The 17,727-nt window shown below is 39.4% G+C and overlaps 1 protein-coding gene across 6 annotated transcripts in view; it reads right to left on the bottom strand.

Moving 5' to 3' along the window:
- LARGE1 (LARGE xylosyl- and glucuronyltransferase 1) overlaps positions 1 to 17,727 on the bottom strand; it is a 276,414-nt gene that overhangs the window by 27,888 nt on the left and 230,799 nt on the right. For all 6 annotated transcript variants that reach the window (XM_027715068.2, XM_027715069.2, XM_027715065.2 and 3 more), the window contains one exon: positions 8,478 to 8,633. In XM_027715068.2, coding sequence (XP_027570869.1) covers positions 8,478 to 8,633 — 156 coding nt within the window. The remainder of the gene's footprint in view (positions 1 to 8,477; positions 8,634 to 17,727) is intronic.

Raw genomic sequence — 17,727 nt, 5'->3', positions numbered from 1 at the left:
AGCCTCTGCCCCCAGTACCCTTCCATTGAGTGCAGGCAGGCTGCCAGGGGGAACCTCCAGCACAAGCTGTCTGAGAGCCCTGGATAATATGCAGGCATCACTTGGCAGGATCAGACACACGGCTCCATCATCACTTTGCAGGAATGCTTGTGCAATCCTTGCTGGTTCATACCATGAGCCTCAGGAGCCACACCCTGCTGGGCAAATGCAGTAGGGTGTGCCCGTTCAGGCAGGACAATCAGCACAGGATGGGCTGTGGTTTGCCCTGTAGCATTGTCACTGCCTATATGCAGTGTGCCTTAAGGATGGATGGGCCTATCCTGCAATGGTGAGGCAAGAGCAGTGGAATACAATAGCATGTGATTATCCATATGAAAATTCCTTTTCTACTGGAAGCAATGCTGGAAATACGAGGCACTCTGGATTCGGTCCAGCAAAACCCGTAAGATCAGAAGTTATTTCACTGAAGCTAACAGTATGACAAGGAGAAATTATTAGGACCAACAGCTCAGTGCTGCACAGTTTTATGCAGTTTAAGAGCCCTTTTCCCTCTCTCACTCATTCATATATACATTCAGATAACCATGCACCAGTATCACATATAAAGGCTGCTTTCTCTCTACTGTGATGGGACACATGCCACCTATAATAATATATTGCACACAGTCATATACCATTTTTTACACACAGATTTGAAATGAAGAATGTTAAAGATGCAAAACATTCAAAAGACAGGGAATCTTTTAAGACAGACACACATATACCCTTACATTTATCTCTGAGTTGCCTCATATTTTTTTTTGTCACATCATCACATAAGATTTCTTTAATGACATAATCTTTTCTACAGCATGTATATTAAGTGGATCCATTATTTAGAGTCAAAGAACTTGTGGCTTTGTTTAAAGTTTGCTCCCAAATTATGTCTTCTTGAAAAGATGTGTTTATAATGGCAACACTGACAGATGCTTACTTAAACACAGTGCACCACCAAAATAAAGACCTTAATATCAGCTGGATTCGACAAAAAGATGACATCCCCACTATGGACCCCTCCATTATATTTATAATGGTATGCCTACTATAGCAAAGACTTCTCAACCCTAGAGTGACAGCAAGTATTCTCATAAGCAAGTACCTGCTTAGCATAAGATTCTCTGTTTCTACAAGAGTTTCAATGCTAAGGCTACTTGCCACTGAGCATGTGGGAAATGTTACCTCTAGGAAACACTCTCAAAGTTGAAAAATGTATTATTTTCAGACTGTGTATGGTAGATGTTCTCTTAGGAAATACTGTAGTGGGAAATAACACATGCTTTCATTAGCATCATGATGCTACGTGTTTCAGAAATAAAAACAGCAGCCATGACATGCATAGTGCTAAAACAAAGAGACAAATACATAAAGAAATATAGGCTAAATTACTTCTCTGGGCAAGGAGCTGTTGCAGGGGATCAGGCTTCGTCTCAGGAAAAGTAGTCTTTGAAGCTAGGCTGGCCAGAGAGGTGTGGCAGGCCAGAGATTGCCATGATATTCCAGGTCTACTTGTCTAACACATTTCTATGAGATGAGGTGTTTTCTATCCATACGACAGATGGTAGCCCCATATGATACCTGCCAATACAACATGTACCTCTCACTGGCAAACTGGTTAGTCTGCTCACAGAAATTCCTTCCTAAGGCTGTTTCTAGTGTAAGCAAATTTGTGATTGGCTTAATTTTTTCTCTAAACTGCTGTGTCACAAAAACAATTTACTTCCCACCAAAATCTGCAGGACTTCGTCTCAGATGAGATCAATTAAAAACCCAGGATCAGAAGTATTTTTGTAAGGATTAGATACTAAAAAAAGATCAAAGCCCATCAACAAACAATGTTATGTGTCTAGAGGCTATTTAGATCTTGGGTAAGGGGACAAAACCCCTAGGCATCTCGCTCTCCTCAAGTGTTTAAGGTGAGGTGAGGTGACACTAGGGTTAAGTCACTCAATATCAACTAACAACAGGAACTGAGCAGCTTAGATGAAAACTTTGACCTTTCAAATCATCTTTCCTTTTCCCAGGTGTGCGCAGTAAAGTTTCATTGCATAAAATCAACTCAGCCACTGAAATGAAAACTAACACCAGCCCAGGATGTAACTATAATCTGGTTATAAACTGCAGCAGTTTCATTTCTCCTGTGTGGCTGTCCCAGTTCCCACCAGTAGGCAATTTGGATTGCAACATTTAGCACTTTCATAGTGTGTGAATTAACAGTTGCCTTTAGCATGGCATAAACAAAGCAGATGATGATGAAGAGAGGAAAAAGCATTCATTGAGTCTTGTTTTGGATGACCTACATAAAGTACTTCTGGCTTCTCCAATGATTAGTAATAAAAGCCAGACTAATCCCATGTCAATTAAACTTTTATTCCTCTCACACCATAAAATTTTGTACATTTGCTATGGGTCAAATTGAGCCTTCTGTGAAACAAAGCTGTGCTAAGGACAAAGAGGATTGTGCCTGAGCAAGCCTACCTGGCAAGAGGAATTTTTTGCTGCAGCATGTAAAAACCGCTAATACTCTTGCTAAATGGAAGTGATGGCTTATCCTGACTGCAAATACTCAATACAACTGAGAACCCAATTTTTAGGCATGTGTAACATCTTAGACAGTTCTGTACGTATGAAGTACAACTTTCTTTGATCTTAGCTGCAGATGTCAGATCTTGGCAGTCCTCTGCATCTCCTTTCCCCAGGTCCCTGACAAACCTTCTTGGCTCAGCTGTTCCCAGACCTCCCTTGCAGCACAGTGTCTTGACAGGTGGGTCTACTCACTAGGAGATCTACAGGCACCCACCCATTAGTCCTTTCCTCTTCCTGGTCCACATACTCTCTCCAGAACTTGTCTCAACTCTTTACTTTTTTCCTTTGATCTACGTTTCATCTCTTTTATATGTGAATCTGGATTTTTTTCTCCTCACTACTGTCTGGACATCACTGAGGGCAATGGATGCCCCTCAGAACAGACCAAATGCAGGTTCCTGCTCTCAGCTCTACTGTCCAGTCAGAACCTGTCATGGAGCATTCAGAAGAAACAGTCACAGAAAACATCAGTCATTGTCCAGGTGCCCTCCCCACAGCATGCTCAACCCTGCTGTGTCACTGGGATATATGTAATCTGGTCTGATGTATCCATGCACACTTCTAAGAGTCTCCAGAGTTTGAGTCTCCTTAAAGAAAACACTACTGGCAATGTGTAAACCGTGAAGAGGTCATCAGAAGTTGTGGTGTGGGCAAACCTCCAAGCTTTTCCCTGTGTTTCACTTTAACATTTTTTTAAAGTGTTTTTTAATGTGAGAAAAGGAAAAAAAGGAGCAACAGCATGACAGAAAAAATCCCAGTCCATGTGATCCCCCATTTAGCAATACTATAAACAATTGAAAGCAGTATAATGGCAATTTTCAGGCAAGTAACAGGATGGGCTACCAGCTCAGCATTTAATAACAAGTTATAATAATAGAAACAACACACCTAGGGAAGTCAGGATTTCACCTCAAAACTGCCATATCCCATCTGTTTTACTAGAGAAAGACTATGGCATCACAAAATAGCAACTTTAAATTCTACAAATGAGGCAGTATTCTGAAATACAACAGGAGCAAAGGGTATTCAAAGCATCAGTCTGCAAGTTCAAAGCTGTGTTACTGACTTGAAAGCTCCCTTTGCATGCTATTTTTGGTCACTGAAAAAACTGCTAAATTTGTTAGTAGAGTTTATACTGTGTGGTACATTGCTGGAATCTCCTGCTGTTCTGGTGGACACTGTAAGTTGGCACGCACAGCCTTTTGCAAATATTAAGAATCTCTGGTTTTGCAGGAAAAAAAGTAACTAAGTAAAAACATATTTAGTATGTAAGTACACATGTAAGCAAGCGTGTTCAGGGACAACTTCATTTTTTTACACTGTTTCTTTGTATTGTTGATTTGAAAATTTGAAAAGAAAAACCTGCAGGCGCTTTTTTTCTCATGTGTTTTGTGAAAGTCTTCTCTAATGGGAATTTACTGTCTTTTTCTTAAACTAAGTGAAATCAGTGATACACTTCCCACTTAGCTTGCTCTGGGCTTTGGATCAGGACACAGGTTTCACTAATAGGGGACACCCCATTCAACCTTCAGATTTAATGCTTTGGCAGAAGTAGCTGGTGAGAAGCTGTCTGCAGGAAAGAAGTTTTATGAGAATGCTAAAAGGTTGAGTGTGTGCCTCTGTGCTAAAATCAGGCTTATGATATCTATCTCAGAGTGTAATTATAGAGATAGGCTGGAAGATCCTGTTGAAATATTTTAGGCTTTGCAGTATGTCCTTTAGAATAAAATGCTGGATATAAGCACTAAAAGCCAAAGAAAATGTTCAAATTTGAGATTATTGTAAGCTTTGTCTTTGTGGATTTCCCAAAAATCTTCTGCATTGCATCAAAATAAGAAAGAAGAAGTGAGAATGGGGCAACAGCATGGAATAAGTAGGATGGAGTGACTAAGGACATGCTCCAAGGGCCTCTTGAGTCAATGATCGTGTTTACAGGAGGATTTGGTTCATATTCTGAATTTTCCACCCAGAATCTGCACAAAAGACAAAGGGATGATTGTAATACCAACTTGCACAGAAGAGTCTGCTCCGTGTAATCTCATTTTAGCATATATTGAATAACAGGGACTTACACTACTGCTCTATGGCAAGGAGCACATGGCAGGCTCCTGCTCACAGCCTGTCCCTGCAACCCATAGGGTCTTTTAGCTTGAATATTTCAAGGAAAAGATGAAGCATGCATGTACACATAGACATATATATAAGCATTTTTACATAAACAGAGAAATTACCTCAGTCTGTATTTTTTTGCCTTCAGTATTTCAGTTTCAGAGCCCTATTTGTTCTATTCATTCCCATTTGCAATGCTTTGGAACCTAATAACAGTCCTGTTTGGTGCAGCTGAAGATCAACATCTGACTAGACTAGGACTGTGCAGCACAATACCCAAAGACTGCCTTCAGACCTCTTGAAATTCACTCTGTGGTATTATACTTTTTTAGCAACTATTAGAAAAAAAAAGTACTAATACCTCCACATGCATATAGATAAAGTATGTATTTAAGGATACACGCATTCACATGCGCACACAGAGGAAGAGAGAGATTAAAGTGAGGTCCAATTAAACTACTGCCCCTTTACATCTCTCTAGCACTGTAAAGAGTCCTTAAAAAGGGAAGACACATAATTTACATTCATTTTAAGGCCATCTCAGTACTGATGAGAAGTGTAAAGGAGCCTCAGAGAAACAGAATCAGCCCAGTAGTACCCACTGCCACACTTCCTTTTCATGTTTTACAGATATTTGCACTACAAATGAGATGTCTTAATTACAGGTTGAATTTTAAATAAAACATCACTGCAAATATTAAACTGTAGAGAAGCATTGGGTGGTATATTGGAACAAGACCTTAAAGGTAGCTTCTGATGCAGCCAGACTGTGAGTGAGACTCACACCAAGCCACTGCTTCTTCCACTACAGGGCTCAGTGCATTTAGTGCTAAAATAATTCTCTCCAATTATAAAACCAGCAGAACTGTTCTAACATTTTGTCCACTGGTTAGAAGAAGCACAGGCACTGGCAGAGAAGCAAAGGCAGCTGAAGGAGCAAGTTTTACCTATGTTCACTGCCTAACATCATAAAGCACAGCTGTATTTTGGGGATGCCAGTCTCAAGTCTCAATTCAGAGAAGAAAGGAAAAATAATAGGGAAAAAAAAGATAATGCAAACAGCAATTCCTACCTCATATATATCTGAATTAATAGAAATTATAGTGTTTTATGTAACATACATGCTTATAAATCGTAACAGAAATGTATAGCTACATCTTGTCAGTTCATCCAGCCAAGCACCTTGTGTCCAGTTGTGAGCTGGCTGCCTATAGAGGAGCATAAAAGCACGGCAAGTGTACAGCAAGGCTTTCTCAAAACACTTCCCTAGACCTGAACTTGTGGTTCAAGGACTTTCTGCACCAAAGCTAGAAGCTCCTGACTGATTTTCTTTCCATGAAGAGTAATTTTTGAGCATATGTATACTTTTAGAAACATTACCTCCTGCTCAAAGCTTCATCACATTGTGCGTGAAATGTCTATCTTTGTTTTGAACCTGCTACTTGCTATTTCCACTTCATGTCCCCTATTTCTTGTACTGGGAGGAATGACAGTGGCTCCCTGCTCACCTTGCTCTGCTTCTGAAGATTATCTTGCAATAGACCATGGGAATGCGCTGTATTTAATAGCACACCTGTGACACTGTATATGCTACGGCAGACAGAGTGAAAGAAAGAGTAGTTTTCATGATAATCCTATTCTTAGGGTCCCATAACTTCAATGTTGAAACTTGATGTCTGTATTCTACAATAAAAAGGACATAATCAAGTTTAAACAGGAGCTTACATCACGGGGAACTAATAAAAACCAATGCCTTCTCCTAAGTGACTAGTCTTAATCTTTCTGAAGTTAGATTTTTTTCTATATCCAATTGTTTTGATAGAAGGCTATTAATTTTTAGTGTCTCTTGGCAAGTTAGGACTCATGTATTTTTATATGTCTAGTTCATTCTTTTCAATTTTTTTTTTTATAATTTATAAATGGAGGAATGAGTTACATTTCTTTTTCAGACACAAGCTATACCATATACCATATTGCGTTCTACTTGTCTTGAATAAGAAACAGTTAGTCATTTCCAGTGTCTGTCAACCAGATACAAGTTCAGTAAAATGAGACATTTAAAACTTTAAGGACTGCCATTTACAGGAAGAACTTGCATTTGCTGTGCACTGCTCCCCAGCAACTTGTCATCTGGAATAAATCTGTTTATTAAGGATTTACAGAGCTCTGGAAAATATAGCAAGAAATCTGTGACTGCATTCATACTCTTCGAACTCACAAAACACATTGTGAATTCAGTATAATTTTAACCTGAATTCTTAAGTGTGATGAAGGTATGTGTTGTTCTGTTGTCTTTTTTTAATGTCTCACTCACCTTTTCTCCTCTTATTCTACCCTCTACTCTGTCTCTTGTATCTTGATGGCTCTGATGGTCTTTTATCTCATTCAGTTCACTTGATTGTCTAAAAGCCTCTCACTCTTGCAGAGGATTTTCTTCCTCCATGTGCTTTTGCTCTTGTGGTGTGCTTGCTTTCCCTCTCTCTCATTCTCCACCCTCTTCTTGTCTGTCCCACTTAAGCCTCACTTCTTTCAGAAGACAGTGGTGTGGTAAAATATGTATCTGGAAAGCTGTGCTTTGGGCTAAAATATATCTATCCAATCTCTGAGTGCTTTATTTAAAAATATGGGAATGGCATCTCCTGTGGTCATTTGATTCACAGGCTAAATGGAAACGCTACCAGCCCCAATGATGATATTGATTGTCAATTACCTCAACTGCTAATGTGGACATGATACTGGCTTTGCTTAATTGATTTATATATAGACAATGTTGTATATTTTAGAAATATTTTTTTCCTGAATAAAATGTTACAGATTCCTTTTTATTCCCTTTCAGACTATGTAGTCAAAATTGGTACTTGGTCTAGAAATCTCCAGAGACCACATTATACACAAGGAGTTCATATACATCTGTGTATAAACATTTCGGTGAACAGTTTTTTACTTTGGAATTATATGTACTAAGGCATACACACACAACATCTGTGTCTAAACATCCTTGATTTCAACCATTTTCAAAGGATTTGCTTCGTCTGAAAGGTTCTGATTGCAAATTTTATGCAGATATACATAAATACCACTTTGTTTAGTTTAGGGAAATACAGAAAAAACCTGCAGTCTCAGACCCTATGTGTACCTTGAAATATTCACACATTCTGTAGTCTGCAGCATGGCAAGAACTCATAGACCTAAATCCAGCAGTCTTGATATGTTCATTTCTTCTTCATTATTTGTGCATTAGTATCTACTACCCAAAACTGACATCACTGTATACTGAACAAATACACAGCAAGAAACAAGACCTTCTCCTGGAAAGTTTTAGGTTTGTCCCACTGAATCACCATACCAGCTACTAAGATAAAAAATGAACTCTACCACAGTTGAAACCAGGACGAGGTCTAAGGGTAAGATCTGCAGAATTGCCTAATGGAATAAGAGCCCAAACACTCATTTTCAGCTTGTGATGTTACCTTTGTTGGAGATTTTTAAAGGGCAAAGTAGACCAAAAGAAGCATCAAAAACCAGGGTAAAGATGAGATTAGTACAACAGTTTCACAGGGGAGAAACTGAGGCACAGAGAGATTAAATGATTTGCACAGTGTCACTCCTGGAATATGAGCACTGCCTTCAGTTCTCCTGAGTTCCTCCGTCCTGCAAGACGCACACCACAAACTCCAAGCCTTCACACAGCTTGTGCCTTGTTTGAACCACCCTTTAAACAGTCAAGCCCTAGACACCCTACTTACATTTTCACTGTTAATGTCTGCCTCACTGGGGCAGCCAAAGAGTTCCCGTCTCAGCAAATTCCCATCATATTCCAGGAATGTCAGGTAGAGGTTGCGGAAAAACTCCACATGTTTGTTTTTCACTCGCAGCTTCTTTGGTGAGTTCCAGTGAATCACCTCAGAGGGAGAAAAGAGAAAAGACATCCTGCTGTTAGAATACAGATTTGCTTTACATGCTTTTTTTATGTGTGTTCATTTTGCTGCCCTCCTAAAAACAGAAGAAAAACAACCCACAAACTACACAAACTTCCTTCTGTCTTTTTACAAGGCAGGCTTTGCCATGTCTTTCACAAGTAACTGCATACTCTAGAGGTGATGTGCTTTTGAAACTCCTTCACAGTATCACCTGCACATTTGAGTGAGGGTGTTGCTCTAGTTTGTGAAGCAACACCTCATAAATGCTTCCACAACTCTAATCACGGAGCTGCTGGGTTATGGACTCTGCTGAACAAGATGGAAGGACAAGGGACATAGGGATGTAGGTATTAAGCATTAATCTCAAATTTCCACATGACTGTTTCTGCTAATGAAATTGATTCACTATTTCAGGCCAGGCAGACTCTTCTCTGGTTAGTTATTGAGAAGAAAAAGCTTGAAATTAATTCCTATGCCCGTTTAAATAGTTCAAAAAGGACTGAATCTAATCTGGCTTCCTTTCTGCCATTGCTTCATTTAAACAAGACTGATCTCTGTTGCGTTAAGACAACACAGGGATGCAGTACAATGCTTCACCCTTTGAATTCCAATTTCTAGCACGTATTTATCCTTTCCTAATGGGAGATGCTCACACTGGTCTAGATTTAAACTGTAATGCTGACATAAAGGGCCTGGTCCGCATTTACATTGAGGCAACTTTGCACTGGTGCCAGTGTGAACAAGAATGGGGCCCTAAGGAAAAACTAAGAGGGAGTCAGAAGGGGCTTGCAGAAATGATTTCATTTTATAGGGGCTATATTTTAGACATAAGAAAAAAAATCACCAAATACTTTGTATTCACTTCTATTCCTATGACTTCTAAAGAGATTAAAAAAAAGTCTCCCTTGGGAGTATTTCCAAGTTAGGAGTTCTGGAGGTTCTCTGAATGCATTAAGTTAATTGTGTGAAGGCACTGTGTCACGCAGAGCCACAGAGCTGCAGTGCCAGCTGCCGAGCCGGCCAGCTTTGCTCTGAACATCACATTTGTGGGAGGGAACACACAGAGCTGAAGTGCAGCATGTAGAACAGAAGCAGCCCAGAGAAGATGAACGCTCCTGGTGTCAGCAACACAATTCCACAGGAACAGGGAACTCTCTAAAGTCATGGTATTTGTTGCCCAGTGAGTGAACTGGAGGAGGAAAGAGCAGGATGCAGCCTGAACTTTCCTGTACTGACTTCAGCAAACAACATAGTCTCTCCACTGAATATTTACACTGCCATAAAAGCTATGGCACTCTTTTCTACATACCCAACACCAGTGAAAATATCTCTTGAAAAGAAAAACTTTATTCCTTCCTGAGATTTCACTGCTGAGGCCATTAGGATGTCAGAAAATATACACACAGTTAAAGGAAATTAACTGTAGAGAAAAATGATAATGTCAGAAATTGGCAAATTGCTTTTTCTGGTTATAGGAACACTTTAAATCAAGATTAAGACATATCTACATGCTGCATAAATTTGGGAAATTATCGGGACAAAAATACTTTCTGTAGGTATTTGTTCCCAGTAATGCTACATTCTTTGTTGGTTTTACATTTGTCCATATGTTCAGAAGTGTAGCATAACTGTGAGGTAACATGTTGCTGCAATGCATGGTGAAAATACAGAACACCACAAAAATGAAAGGAGCTTTAGTTAGGCAAGGGCATAAACTTAAAATGACAGATTTTCTCCTCTGAAAAATGGATCTTCAAAATCTCCTTTTTCATCCATTGTATTTAACTCCAGCAAAAGGCATTAATGCTCGGAAAAAACCCTCAACAACTGAATCTTGCCTCAGGGAAATGGGCACGTGTAACAGAAGTATAGGGCTGAAGGATCCTAAAGGGCTGCTTAGCAGTTTTACAGGGTACCAGTATGCATATTTACAAGCAGGTCTAGAATGGAAACTGTCTGCTGGTAACTTGTACTTATTTAAGAGTAGATCAAAGAAAGCTAAGAAGATGGCAAATGGGACAAAACTTGTTAAGAAAAATCTTTTGTGTGCTCTCTGTATTGCTACTACACATGTGAGTTTCCTTCTGAATGTCTTCACACTGCTGAGCACCCTGACTACCCTGAGATCTGGGGACAGTGAGCACAGACATGGCTAATGAATGATGATAACCTCAGTAACTCTTATAGGACAGGCTCCCCCATGCTGCAGGAATTTCCCATCAACATACACTGTGTCACATCACAGCCAGGCAGTTGTTGGTCTCTACCCAGTTGTGTGGGAGATGATTTCAAACCCAGACAACTGCAGTTGTCAGTGCAGAGGCTCTTTGCTGCCGTGCTTCAAAATCTGTTGTGTGTAGAAGCTGGTTAAGTGTCAAAGGCTTAGTTGGTGGTTCAGATCTGATCAGATTTGAAGATGTCAGGATGCTGCATGTATACGGATGTCAGGGAAACCTGAAGTGAACTGTAGAAATCTGAATGAAGCTGATGACCATCCAAAAAAGCTGATTTTTTGATCAAGAAAGACAGCACATGCCAATGCATCCTAAAGACGATGTACTAAAGAACACCAAGGAACTATGCAACCATCTGGATGACCTGAGGTAGGAAAACCACAAAGCAACTCAGGCAAAAAACCAGGCTGCTTTTCAAATGTAACACAATTAGAGAAATACTATGTGAGATATGAAAGCATAAAAAAGAACAGCAGGTTACAAAAAGCAACAAGACCCTTAAGCACTGATATACAACACTACATCCAAAGACCATATTCTTTTTATGCAGTCAGCCCACAAACTCACCTTCAGTTCTGACTGTCTGATATGGTCTATTGCACCACCAGCTACAGTAGAAATTGTGCAGGCCAAGACATTCTTGTATAGCCTGTCACAGGCATGAGTGAGGTACATAAAAAAGGCAATGGGCTGCACAGGTAAAGCTATGGCCACTGCATTTGAAACTTTATTGTGCACAACAGTAAACTGATTGGGGAAAAAAATGATCAGTTGGCAAAAGACTACAGGGAAATCAGAAAGAAAAAAAAAGTTACTTTATTAGCAGACTCTCAGTGTTATCTCCACATTAAAAAGAGAAAGTCAATCTAGAAACTAAAAATCTCATTATTGCAACATCCCTTTTCCAAGGCTGAATAGCACCATAATGCTGCATTTATTTCTTCTTCTATTTTCCCTCCTAGTTTCTAAGCTATTCCAGAGTTCTGTAGGCTTACAGAGAAAACTGCAGCTAGAAATATAAAATTCCAGTGCCATTAGCTGGATAGACTCCTTAGGAAAAATGCTAGCCTTCAGGCTGACCTACGGATCCTTCCCACTCTTGATCACAGCCTCCTGAGAGCTAATAAAAAAATACACTTCCTTAATCTTCATTTAGCAATTTAAGTACTGAAAGATCAGAACTTAAAATTCCACATCTATTTAACACTTGGTTAGTTGTCATTAAACAACTTGGCACTATCTACATTTCTGTTAATACCATCCTAGTTAATCAGCAACCGTTACCACTCACTGATTACACACAGCCATCCTCCTGGAACACTTCCATACGTTTGTGGCCTGGTGAAACAAGCTAACTGTGCCAATAGTTCCCATTTATTCACCAGGTTCTGACCCAAAGCACTTAAACACTGACACAGTTGGAGCCTCATGGACTGGCAGTGGGGTCTGACATGGAAGGTAAGAGAGAATGTTACACGCTGGTGGAGTCTAGGAGGGCTCTAAGGTCAGTTATCTGAACGGAAATACACTGAAAACAAAAATCCTAAAGCTCCTTACTTTACCATCTGCACTGTCCTCTCTAGAGAGATTAAATATTTCAAACCTGATGTTCAAATCGCTAAACAATAAGTGAATACAACATTACATACACTTGAATACAACATTATTTCTGTAAGTACCTTTAACCATCTTTTTTTCCCCTGAAGCATTTTCTCTCTCAAAAAGAAGTATGTGGCCAAATGTTTCCTTAACCACAATCTCTGACATTTTTTTACCCAAAGACGCATCTTGGTAATTTCTCACTTTGCTTCGGCCCTTACAAAATCAGAGAGCACTGGATATCCTATATAACTATATACCTTCTTCCCAGACTGAAGGGTAAGAAATAAGAATAAATTAAGGCTAAATTTCAGCCTAGAGAAGTTTAATTTTGCAAAGCACTGAATAGATATGCTTAATTAAGCCCATGAGCACTTCACAATTTAGGTAAATAAGTGGTATTTTGTAAACAGGGAGATTTCCTGCTTAAAAACTTAAGATTCCTTGCTTAGGCAACCAGACACTTTCCACTGAAATCAACAGGAGTCAAATATTCAGCAAGTATGCACAGTAAAGCCACCTATATATATCACTTTAATGCCATCTCAATAGGCTTTTTTACAGGCACATATTATTGAAAAGTTTAAATATGCCCCAAATCACCCTGCAAGCATGCACCACATGTGTAACTTATGCCTCGATTAGACTTGTCTGGAAACTTTATTTTTAAACTGTGTTTTATCAGAAATGAATGGTTTAATAAAAGAACCAATTTCCTCAGAAAGGTTTGTATTCTTCATAAAAAAGTTATCAGGGAGGTTTCAGAGTGACATTTCTGAACTACATGAGTGGAAGAGACTCAGGTTGGAGTAGCCAGCAACTCAGAAGTCCAGACATTGCTTTTTGGATGAGGGATTCAAATCCCTGCCCTGCCTGATTTGGTGCCCATGGTCCCAGGGATTACTTTACTCCCCAACTTACTGCCACTGTTGTAAGCTGACAGACTGTCCCTGCCTTGCACTTTTCAAAGTTCTCACTTTGTTCTCAAAAGGATTCTTCAACTTCTCTTCCTTCAACTCCTGTACTAATGTTTAAGGAGGCCTCTTGCCTGCAAAAACACCACTAATAAAACCATGATGCTCCTTGTTTGGCAGGGTGGAAGCACCTTACTGACTCCAATGCTCATTTAAAGGAGGGGTATGTTTAACCCTCTTGAGCCTTTACTCCTCTCAGAGTAGGTCTTCCTTCACTGGCATTAAAAGGTGCAAGGCTGCAGAATGCCAGAACTGCTGCAGATCAGTGCTGAGGTGCTTGAACAGCATGGGGTAGCTCAGGGACTGGAACAGAAAGTGGTGCAATAGGTCACGTTTGAGGCAGATCTGAAATGATGTATTATAGTTATGGACAAGAAGCAGTTTAAACTTTTGTAAGCAATATTGCAAAGTCATCCTGGTGTGGAGGACATTCCCAGGGAGGACACGGTGAATCACAGAACACAATTTCCCAATGGGGAATTTATGAGGGTCATTATTTATCTATCTGCTGATTTAGTATAAGCTGTATCCAAAATTAGTTCAAAGCCATCAATAGGTTTTAAAGCATTTTTCTATGTTGGAGTGTGCGTGTGGGGGGAAAATTCTAGTAATTCGATACGTTCCCATTTAAGAGTTCAGTATCTGATTTTCGTGTTTGTGAATTAACAGATTCACTGTGTATAAATAGCATCTGTATTCTTGACAACCAGATTTCCTGACTGACCCATTCAATAAGGTCATGATTCATTGTCAGAGGCATCACAATTCATTACCTTCTTTCATAGGATTTTTTCTGCCATTTGGTTTGTGCCAAATCATAGTAACTGAGATTTCCTCACAGACAGGAACAAACTATTTACCAAAAAGGAAGCAAACACAGGGCCTAACCAAGCAAAAGCATAACATAAATGAAGGTCAGTTCCAGGCAGATTCCCCACAGGCTCTGAAGCCCAGCAAGGCATAGTCTGCAGCACACATGCTTCTCTACTGACAGTGGGGGCTACTGGGGACTGTGTGAGGAGATGAGATAAGCAAGATAGAAATTGGATGTCTACACAGAATGACTATTAGCACTTCCTTATCTTTTGGCCAGTCTTCAATAGCAACTCCTGAGTGTTTTTCCAAGGTGTAACAAATGCCATGCAGAAATAAACATCTCTGGCCTTTAGAGACTGCAGTTGACTCACTTGGCAAAATAATTAAAGAGCATCTGCTTCCTCTTAGCCCACTCTTTGTTTTCTATTGGAACTGTTCATTTTAAGACATTCTTGACCGATCTAAGCATCCTTAAATATAGGTACCCTTGGGGTGAGGAAAGGAAAATTTCTATAAATGTGACTGTTAACTTAAGTTTTGGTGCCATATTCCATAGACAGCAGAACAAAGCCCACAGACTTCAGGCTGGTTGTGCAGTGTGGTCTCTAGCACACTGAGTATGCTAGAGACAGGAGTCTGACACAGGAGGTAAGTAACCATTTAGATGAATAAAAATAATAAATTAGTCTTATTATGATGTTATTTAAGATAGATATAAAATTAGTGGTCACTAACAATGTAGAACTTGGTTATCAATATTTCTATTCTTATACCTCTTCTGAAAGAATCCCATATACAAGTCATTTCAAATTGGTAGATGCTGCTCAGCTGCAGCAAGGAAGTAGAGTTCAGCAGCAGTCAAACATTTGACCTTCTCTAACATAAGACAGTATCAAAAAAAAAATCAATAAAAATGATAGAGATGAAACTTAATGAGGACTAAACAGAGAAAAAAAAGTGATTAGAATCCTCTTCAGGCAATATGAAATATTCAACTGCTCCCTAAGCCTGTAAAAGGTGTGCTGGTCATCTTACATTTGCATGAATGTGAACAAAGCAGCAAAGAAGTGTTTATACATCCCCCCCCACCCCACCATCTATGAGCATCAGTCAGTCCTGGGCGTCCAAGTTCACTTGACACAATGTTTTGTGTAAGAGATGACAAATCCTCAACTCCCATGGACTGTGAGGCCAGATGTTATTAAATCAATGCCCTTTCAGTTTGATAGTAGGAATGGACTCTGATTTGGCTGAGGAATACTTGACTGGGCCAGCTTTACCTTGGAATTTAAATCTCTCCATGCATTTCCTTCTTTCCTATGCTATCCTTCTTGATCCTTCTGTACAAACTTCACAATCTGTCTTTCTCTCCCTCTTACCCTGGAGGTTTCTTTTACCTCGTTTCCTATTCCAGTCTTACCATGAAAGACGGAATGTGCCAAATATGTTGTGTCATACCATTTATATTAAATGTCATGGAACTGACTAACTTTGGTGATTTTAAGAGTATATTTTCTAACTTGGGCTAATGACATTTGTTGAAGTTTTTTTGGGAGGCTCATATACCAAATCAGCCAGTTTCTTTACAGAACTAGAATTTTGATAAATTTCATAATGTAAATTCACAACTTTAATTGGTTTGTGCTTTTTCATTTTTTAAATTATATGAAGAATTTTAAACAGTGCTGCCTGAGGGCAAGTTCTTTAACTGCTCCGTATGGGAAGAGCTTTATTGAAACCGTGGGGCTTATGTGCACTAGATAAGGCTCTGGCCTCTCTTTCAAAGCAAAGAATTTCAGCCCCGATTAAGTATTTAGGGGATAATTTTAGCAATGTGAATAAGTCCAGTTCAGTTGAAGAAATTGCTTATGTGTCTGCACCCCTCGTTGAGTCAAATACCTCAGACCAGAAAATCAGTGGAGAATATTACACATCTTAGACTTCACTGCTTATGCTCTAATGGAACTGACAGTGTGACACAATATACAGTAATAAACGCCCAAGCCTAAATTATAGTTGTAAACACAAATTTGTTAATCGACAATGAAGAAGGGATATAATTTATTTTGAAGATACTTCTATCAGATGCTTACTCATAGGTGTTACATACGAGCTCGATGTCCCACACCTGAAGCAGATTAGTTAATATAGTCATTGGAGTCTGAACAGTGATTTGCCTGATTAGTCATCTGACGACTATTTTGAGGTGAGCTTCACCAGTCTCCAAACCCACTCACGGGGATCCCAGTTTGGCTCTCTAAATATAGATGTACATCAACACTGAAAGCACCTTATGGTTATCCTGCCTGCCCATCAGCTGCCTTGCCAAAAGGGTATCCTCTCTTGTAGATCTGTGTTTTATCTGCCAGTCCTACATGGATATCGGAGAGCATCTACGGTAACTCAGACTGTGTTCAGGCAACAGAACCAATCCCTAGATCCTCAGTTATTAGCTTAAATATCTTTTCCTCATGTAAATGTATGTGTCTAACCTTGCGCTGAGCACAATCTGACTGTCTCAACGATTATATGAATTAATCTCAGCCTCTAATTCACAGAAAAATACTGGTATATAGAAGGTATATTTTTCTGAAGTTAATCTTTTAGGAAATATTTTCCCTGCCACTACATCTTTCTGTTTGTTTCAGGCCCTGCAACTGCTGCCATATGTGATTCTCAGCATGAACAAAGAACTAAAATCTACTAAGCATTTTGTTATAAGGCATAAAACCATGATGCTTTTAAGTGCCTTGCTGGTCCTGTCCTAAACACAGATCATAAACCATTTAGTGATTAGTATACTGACAAGTCTACTGATTTAACTTTAAAAGCTGTTGTCTATGGATCACACCTGAATAATCAGTTGTGAATATTTTATGTATGAAATTCAAGCAATGCTGGCCAGTTCTGATGGTCAGTTAACCCATGTAGTAGAACTTCTGTCTCTTGGAAGCGCAGCTTTTGAAATCAGTGTGTTGAGAGTGATTGATTTTCTACATTCATCCAGTATCTGCTGTTCATATTGAACATTCCCGCTGCTACTCTACAAACTGCTCCAAAGGAAAACTTGGTTGGATTTAGGAAATATATCGTACCATGAGGGTGGTCAAACTCTGGAACATGGGGCCAGGGAGCTTGTGGAATCTCAGTGTTTGGAGAGCGTCAACTCTCTGAGGCACTGAGCAACCTCAATTAAGTTGGTCCTGCTCTCAGTGGGGTTTGGGTGGTCTCCAGACATCCCTTGCAACCTCTTCCATGGTTTTGTGGTTTTCTTTCTTTCTCTTTTTTTTTTTTTTAAACCTCATTTACTACAGCATTCTCAAAACATAAATTAAGTATGCAAACTTTAATTGAATTTTAAAATGAATCACCAAAAACTACCTATTGTTTACTAACATTCTGATGCCACTAGTGTCTGCTCTGATGGAATCTATTGCTGCATAGCAATAGATT

This window comes from Pipra filicauda, unplaced genomic scaffold, assembly GCF_003945595.2.
Source record: "Pipra filicauda isolate LSUMZ 115617 unplaced genomic scaffold, ASM394559v2 scaffold201_size1378038_pilon, whole genome shotgun sequence".
NCBI lineage: Eukaryota > Metazoa > Chordata > Aves > Passeriformes > Pipridae > Pipra > Pipra filicauda.
The sequence above is the reverse complement of the archived record's forward strand: the minus strand, read 5'-3'. Positions and strand labels throughout refer to the sequence as shown.